The 7,826-nt window shown below is 47.3% G+C and overlaps 1 protein-coding gene across 2 annotated transcripts; it reads left to right on the plus strand.

The window, feature by feature from the left end:
- The first annotated feature begins 3,069 nt into the window (after window positions 1-3,069).
- LOC113032616 (thioredoxin-interacting protein-like) lies at window positions 3,070-6,399 on the plus strand. 2 transcript variants are annotated; one of them, XM_026185616.1, is made up of 8 exons: window positions 3,793-3,892; window positions 4,173-4,287; window positions 4,372-4,447; window positions 4,523-4,670; window positions 5,058-5,270; window positions 5,348-5,494; window positions 5,584-5,886; window positions 6,025-6,399. In XM_026185616.1, the coding sequence occupies exons 1-8, from the start codon at window positions 3,863-3,865 to the stop codon at window positions 6,070-6,072; spliced, it is 1,080 nt and encodes a 359-aa protein (XP_026041401.1). In that variant the 5' UTR covers window positions 3,793-3,862; the 3' UTR covers window positions 6,073-6,399. The 2 variants fall into 2 exon arrangements, with proteins under 2 accessions (XP_026041400.1, XP_026041401.1); XM_026185615.1 differs by lacking the exon at window positions 4,173-4,287 and having other exon boundaries at window positions 3,070-3,892.
- Window positions 6,400-7,826: the final 1,427 nt, after the last annotated feature.

Below are 7,826 nucleotides of genomic sequence, written 5' to 3' on the forward strand. Positions count from 1 at the left end.
TTTTTACAGCCTGTGCTCGTCTCCAAGTGCTCTACGTTCAGCTTTCCAAAACGCACAATTTCAAAATAAAAGCTCAAAGGTGTTGTGTTAAATCATTATTGTGAAAAGTGAAAATCACAGTAGCACGCACACTGCTGCTTTCATAAAGGTGTCAGTATTGGAAAAACTATGACATTGGGGGTGTCCAAGTTCATGGGCTGCATCCTCCTGAGGCCGCATTTGTAGCCCGATTACGTCACAGCGACGCGATGAAGCCTGTCCAAATTCAAAAGCTGCTCCAAATGCGTTCCCCTTTTCCCAGATTTGAAGGATGGGTCGGGTGTATCCTTTGTGGCCTATATTATCCCAGAATTCATATTCATATTCCAGTTTCCAACAATGGCAGCAGCTACTTTTAATATTACTCTGTGTCACAAAACATACTTTCAGGCAAAAATGTAGCTGCGTGAACTTCAAACATCTGCTCGGCTTATCACGATTTCACATATTTGCAAAAGTGCTCCGACGTTTTGGGAGACGAACTCCCCGCACATCGTTTTCAACCCCACCGTGGTCTTTGGCTACTCAGGTCAAACATGATATATAAGTCAATTAGATACTTATAAATGTCATTGTTTGGCTTTTTTCAGTGTCTGATTTGTTTGTGAGTAAATCGGTTTGGCTGAGATTAAAGTTATAGTTCTCACACAGCTGAATAAACATCAAAAAGAAAACTGATTAAACAGAAGTATGAGATGGTCGAGAGTTTACTCCAGTGTTCTGTTATGTAAGCAGTGTGGGCTGTTTCACCTGCACCAGAACTCAACTGTTTACATACAGTGGCTTGCAAAAGTATTCGGCCCCTTTCAACTTTCCCACATTTTGTCACATTACAGCCACAAACATGAATCAATGTTATTGGAATTCCACATGAAAGACCAACACAAACACGTGAGGAGTGGAACGAAAATCAGACATGATTCCAAACATGTTTTACAAATAAATAACTGCAAAATGTGGGAAAGTTCAAGGGGGCCAAATACTTTTGCAAGCCACTGTAAATAGGGGCGTGGCCTCTGTGACCGACAGGTAATCATAACAAACTGTCTGTGAGGGCTGAGCTTTAATGAGTAAAATTTGAGGATTTTGATTGGATGTGACCTCACAAACTGGAAGAGCATTCGGCAAAACACAAAAAGAGCACCACCCCATGCACATGTGAGACCGTACATGGACAGTTATAAAAGTGTGAAAGTATCTTTTACGTGAGCCGTGCACCGGCTCCGGCTGTGTGTCAGCTCTCAGGTTTCCTGTAGGTGGTGATCAGCTGTAGCTGGATGGTGATGGGTGTGAGCTGGTGGTGGTGTAGTGTATAGGTATGTGTGGGTGGAGTCAAACACACACAGCCCTCAGTGTTACAGTAAAACAATATAAAGATTAAAAAATAGAATTCTAATATACAACACAATGCAGTCTTTCATAAACAACAGTGTCCAACACAACCATAGTGACTGTGGGCAAGAGTTCGTGTGTGGGGGGGGGGGCAGTCAGTGAAAGGGTGATGGTGGATGTTCAGTTTGTTTTATTTATGTCTGGGGGGGTTCAGAGGGAAGAGGTGGATGCAGGTCTGGAGTTGGTGTGTGTAAGAGCAGGGAGAGAGTTCAGCATAATGACAGCCTGATGGATGGAGCTGTCTCTCAGTCTGGTTCTAGCCATGGCGTACAGCTCCACCATAGCCGGACTGGCCATCGGCATTTGCCCGGTGGGCCGATGGGTTTGTTTGTTTTTTTTCCGTTTTTTTCCGTAACGGTATACACACTGAAAGGTGGTGGATTGGCCAGATGCTGGGAGATGTGTAAAAATAACTCAGTTGTTTGGCTATTGCGGAGCTTCCACAGATTCAGTAACATTAGCAAGTGATGGAGGCCAGCAGATGCAACACGCTGGCAGGTGGATGATGGAAAGGCAGGAGGAGCAGAGACCCGAGGCGATGAACTGAACTTCAGGTAAGAAGTTATGACCTGCAGTCTATCTGGGTCAGATATGAACCAAGTTTAGGTGGAGTTTATTTTCGTTTTGCTGACTTTTTACAGTCAGTTACAGTAACTCGTACTGCGTACTAGCTAGCATGACGGAGTTTATATACTACTGGGCGGGTGCTATGATGTTACTGATGTTGAACTTGTTTTATCTTATTTTATTTATAAGGTTAGTTAGTAGAGTTTCCAACTGTCCCGTAAAAAAAACGGAATCGTCTCGTATTCAGAGAAAATATTATGCGTTTCGTATTGAAGTGAAAAGGAACACAGTTTGTCCCGGACTTCAGCTAGAATGAAAAAGACACAAAGCTGGAGTTATTCTGTGTAGGGAAGTTATGAACTGTTTCTGAGAGACTAATAACACCAGGATCCTTTTCTAAGTAGCTGACAGCTGGTAACTGTGCAGGGGCGGGTCTAGCAAAGTGTTGCCAGGGGGCCAGGTAGGGCATTAATATGTTTTGTTTAGGGTTATTGTACATAGTAATTTTTTTAGGGTCCCATCATAATTTCTTCAGAAGTACTGTATATGATGCCAGTATTTCCCACATTTTCTAGATACTGTACCAGTGCTGTGTGTAAAATGCCATCAAAAAGTCAATTAAGTTTTATTCTTTCTCAGCTGTCTTTCTATCTCCTTTCACTTTGTAAAGGTTGCCATGTTAGAAAGAATATTTTGCCCTGCCATGCTGTTTATTGATGTGGAAAATGAATGGTTTATGAAAATATATCTAAATCTGTCATCAGTAATCAGTAATGATCATGTCTCACCTCTAGTCTCCTCTGTCTTAATTTCAGGTTTTCACCATGTGTTGTAGATAGTTCAGGTTAACTCGACCAAGCAGTCTACTTTCGGGTACTGTTTAGAATACCAGAATAAGGAGGATGGTGTAGATTTAAGTTTATGAGACTGATACATATATACCAACAAGACAGCGTCCATCACTGTGACAACAGCGTTTGTTTTCATTCAAAGGCTTTATGGTTTTTCCTATAATACCTGGTGGGCCGGTCTCTAGTCAAAATGCCCAGGCCGATTTTTTTGTCCCAGTCCAGCCCTGACCTCCACCCAGGCATAGTGATGGGTGTAAGCTGTGGATGGAGGTGTAGTGTATGGCGATGGGTGTAAGCTGTGGATGGAGGTGTCGCTGCCTGTGTATACGAGCTGTTTACTGAAGGTTTCTATTCTCACTCTGATGACTCCGCTCTTTGGGCGCTCTCTCTCATTTATGGCCCGCCAGCTTGACGCCCCGCCCACAGTCCATTTCACGCACTGTTCACGCGTCCACTTCGCGCTCCGATTGGCTGACGTTCTGGGCCGGCCAATCACAGAGTTCCCTGTAGCAGAGGCTTGGCGAGTTCACGCTGTCCGCACGTGCTGCTCGGAGGGTAGCGGGACCCCCGCCCCTCCTGCGGTATAAAACGGGCCGGGGTTGTTTACAGAAAGAATCACAGACGGTACCGACAGCCTGGCCCGGTGGCACTTCCAGTTCTCTAATTTAGCAGCTTCCCTGGTTCATTAAACCCTTATTTCATTTTGTTTTCGCGCCTCGGTGGCGGTTTCTGCACTAACCGGACATTCTGACCCCTTGACTTCCGGTCCGTTTCGGCCGTCGTCATGGTTCTGTCCCCGGCCAGCAGGCTGCGGCTGTTCCGGGTGGTGTTTTCCGAACCCGGCCGCGCCTTCTATAGCAGCGGGGACAAGCTGTCCGGCTCCGTGCAGCTGCAGGCCGAGCAGCCCTGCAGGGTGGACGGCCTCCGCGTCACCGCCGCCGGCTGCGCGCGCGTCCAGCCCCGCAAGAAGCGCGGGAGGAGCCAGGAGGTGGAGTACCTGAAGTACGACGAGGATGTGCGGCTGGAGGAGGCGCTTAGCCCAGGTGAAGCTCCGAGATCAGACAGTACAGGAATTAGTTAATCAATATAGGTATCGATTCAAAGCTCACATAAAAAAAACTTTATTATCCAGATCAGTTAGAGAAACACGCGGAAGAATCTGAATCTGCATGATTTTAGGATTTCCTGCAGTCTCTCAGTGATTGACTGATGTAATGCAAACTTTAATTGTACTTATAAAAACCCACGAATGAAGGAGGAGATTGTCTTCAGGGACCAGAGCAGTGTCTGCTTCACGCTGTAAACATGTTCATTTTAACATAGGAGTCTGCGGGTCTGGCTCACTACTGTCTCTGCTGGACTCCAGAGGAACTGCAGGATGTGAGACAGGATAAAAACAAAAAGAAACGGAGGAAGTCGCTCTTTTTACTCCCAAGAAGTAAAAGCTCCATTTTCTGCAGTCAGAGAATTGAGCTTTAATGTGAAACAGGAAGTTGCTCATTACTTATTTCCTGTGTCTCAGACTCTGACGGCTGCTTCCTGCTTCCTGCTGGTAAAACCTTCAGCTTCCAGTTCGGCTTCGAGCTGCCGCCACCCGGGTGAGTTTCCAGTCCCGCCGCTGCTTTCTGATGGCGTGTTGATCATGCTGCTGAACGCCACTGCTCTGCTTTCAGGTGCCTGGTGTCGTCCTTCAGAGGGAAGTTGGGCTCGGTGCGGTATTACGTGCGGGCCGAGCTGCGCCGCCCGTCCGAGCATGCCCTGCAGTGTGAGAAGGAATTTGAGGTGGAGGAGCCGCTGGACGTGAACCGAGCCGACCTGCTGGTACGAAACGCCCGGGAATCAAACTTCAGACAGGAAGTAGATTCTGGTTAATGCACATCTCCTGCCGCTGACTTCCTGTTCTACTGTTAGATGTTCATATCAGACACGGAGAAACGCTCAGTTTGTTACAGGCTTTTCTACTCTCTGATCTCTGTGATGTCATAGAGAGGGCTAGAACCCTACCCATCTGTTGTCAGTGAGGGGTAGCCAGTCAGAGGATAGTAGTCTTAAAGGGGGTGGAGCTCAAAGTAAGGGGGGCTCAGTATCAGTAAAGAAGGATTATTCTGAACTGTGCAGTTCAGAATAATCCTTGCATAAGGCCATGCAGCACAGCTCTGCTGTGAGATGTCACCTGTGCTGCTCATTAACTCCTCCCCCTCCCCTCAGGCACCGGTGGCAGCCTCCGCTCAGAAGAAAGTCACCTGCATGTTCATCCCTGATGGCCAGGTGTCCATTAGCGCTCAAATCGACAGGAAGGGCTTCTGCGAGGGCGAGGACATCTTCATCAACGCCAAGTTCGAGAACACGTGCTCCCGCATTGTGGTGCCGAAGGCTGCCATCATCGCCAAACACTCGTATGCCGTGGACGGACGCACCAAGGTGACGCCCTAACCTTTACTTTCAGACGTGAGTGCCATGGGACAGGAAGTGTGACCTGTGCGGTTTCCTGTGTGCAGGTGTTGCGTCAGAAGCTGTCGGCGGTGCGAGGAAACCACATAATTTCTGGGATGTGCGACATGTGGCAGGGCAGGACCATCAAGGTGCCCAAACTGAAGCCCTCTCTGCTTGGCTGTGACATCATCCAGGTGGACTACGCTCTCATGGTGAGAGACCACTAATGTTGTCATAAGATCAGAAGTAAAATGAGTAAAATGGAATGATGCAGGCTTAACCTGTAGCCCCACCCCCTCAGATCTACCTGCACATCCCCGGCAGCGAGAAGCTGACTCTGGAGCTGCCGCTGGTCATCGGAACGATCCCGTTCAGCGGCGTGGGCAGCCGGACGAGCAGCATGTGTAGCCAGGCCGGCTCCAGCTGGACCTCCTTCCCCTCGGCTCCACCCAGCTACAGCAACATCCACCGCGACCTCAGGGTGGACGGCCCCCGCACGCCGCTGCTCCACGACTACGATGGCACCGAGGACGAGGAGGAGGAGGGTGGGCTCATAATGAGAGCGCCTGAACTTCACTGCCCCCCTCCCCCCGTATACAGTGAGGTGAGCGCGCCAGTTTAACTTAGTGTGATCTCAGCGACAGCAGCAGCACTTTGGACATCACGGGGTCGTTTGGCGGTCTGCTGTCAGCTAATCCTGTCCTGATGATGTCATCCATTCGTTTTTCTTTCTCTTCTTCAGGTAGATCAGAACTCTGAGAACTCCTCTCAGGTGGTTCCCATCTTCTGAGGACAGCGTCCCCTTTAAACGGTCCAACGCCCCGTCTCTCCACCAGGACACGGGTTGAGGGCGGAGCCTCAGCTCTGCCTCGAGATCTGACCTGACAGCCATTCCCCTCTGATTCAGCTGTTTCCTGTCAGTGAAAACAGAGAAAATGTTTGTTTTTTTTAGATACTTGTTGTTGCATTATTTACTGTAGTAACAGGAAGTTACCTGTGTGTAAGATTTTGTAAATAAGAGCCTATTTTTTATTTTTTTTATGTGATACATGAGTTGAAAATGTTTGGGTGTTTTCAGTTTGTTCCCAAACAGCAAAAATAAAGCGATCATGAAGAATGTTGACTTTTATTCATTTTCTTTTTGTTGTAGAAACTAAATATTGCTACAGTTTCATGAAATGAAGATGAGTACAAAAACTGAAAAAACAGCCTCAATGGCAAAGTGCAGTGCCCCGCCAAAGTAAAATAGTGTTGGCCCGCCATAATAAAGTACAGAGCAGGGCTGTCAGATGAACTTTGAATTTTGTTTCTTTCAGAATTAAAATACTTTCTGAAAGTGTTCTCCTTTAATGATGATGAGGAGGAGGAGCTTAGAGGAAAAATAAGTTGTGTTTAAATGTTTCGGGTTCTCCACTTCCTGTTTGATGTTGTTAAACACGGTGAGAGGGGCACTTCCTGCTCTGTGATTTAAACATGTTCAGGTTTACTTCATAACAGCACTGTCAGTGCAGCTCTCCTCACCCCAGCCAGTCCCTGAGCCTGGTTCTGCTGGAGGTTTCTTCCTGTTAAAAGGGAGTTTTTCCTTCCCACTGTCACCAAATTGCTTGCTCACACACGAGGTCGTCTAAATGGAGTTTCTGTGTAACACTGTAGTCTTTGCCTGACAGTATAAAGCTCCTTGAGCCGGCTGTTCTTGTGGCGGTGCTATATCACTTAAATTAAATTGAACTGCCCCCTGCTGGCAGGAGAAATGAACACGTGACTGAAACATGTCAAATAAACAAGAAAAAACAGTCCACACATAACATCCAGAGATACCTGACACAGAGGACCACAAATGTGTGCGTGTGTGTGTGTGTACTGAAGTGGGTAAGAGGTCGCACAGATGCATTTCTGAGCAGCACAGGTGCATCTGTATTTTTAACTTCCTGTTTTTCCTGGAAAGATGAGGACACGCTGGACAAGGGCGTTTTTAGAAACCACTGACTCACTGCAGTGTGTGTGTGTGTGTACACGTTTAGACGTTTTTGTGAGGACAGAGAATTGGCATGCCACTATACTTGTGGGGACCAACAGCCCTTATGGGGACATCATGTCTGTCCCTGCGGGTTTGAAGGTAATTTTGAGGCTCAAAATGTGGTTTTAGTGTCAGGGTTACAGTTGGGTTAGGCATTCATTTTTGATGGTGAGGGTAAGCAGCTAGGGAAAGCATTATGTCAATGGGATGTCCTCACTAAGATATGAAAACCAGTGTGTGTGTGTGTGTGTCAGCGGTGGTGTGTGATTGGCTGAGGATCAGCGTGACAGCTTCTGACTCAGCCACTCATGTTTCCAGCTCTGCTTACACTTTTAGAGCCTGCAGGCAGAAAGCAGGGCAAAGGTCAGTATCACAGCCTAATGTCTGAATCCACACACTGCACCTGCAGCTCCACACTCACTTTAAGGACAACAGGTCAGCAGGTCGCTAACGAGCCTCTGCTTTATTATGATTGTTATTTATTAATATTTACCTGCACCTTTAGTTAGTATGACCTGAACCCTTCA

Source organism: Astatotilapia calliptera, chromosome 11 (genome assembly GCF_900246225.1).
Source record: "Astatotilapia calliptera chromosome 11, fAstCal1.2, whole genome shotgun sequence".
Taxonomy (NCBI): Eukaryota; Metazoa; Chordata; class Actinopteri; order Cichliformes; family Cichlidae; genus Astatotilapia; species Astatotilapia calliptera.

What these genes read in the sequence shown, in the direction of transcription:
- LOC113032616 (XM_026185615.1), top strand. Translation starts at nt 3,634, where the DNA reads ATGGTTCTGTCCCCGGCCAGCAGGCTGCGGCTGTTCCGGGTGGTGTTT. An exon ending in TGAACCGAGCCGACCTGCTG is followed by an intron (nt 4,671 to 5,057) that starts GTACGAAACGCC and finishes CCCTCCCCTCAG; the next exon opens with GCACCGGTGGCAGCCTCCGC. An exon ending in CTCCCCCCGTATACAGTGAG is followed by an intron (nt 5,887 to 6,024) that starts GTGAGCGCGCCA and finishes TCTCTTCTTCAG; the next exon opens with GTAGATCAGAACTCTGAGAA.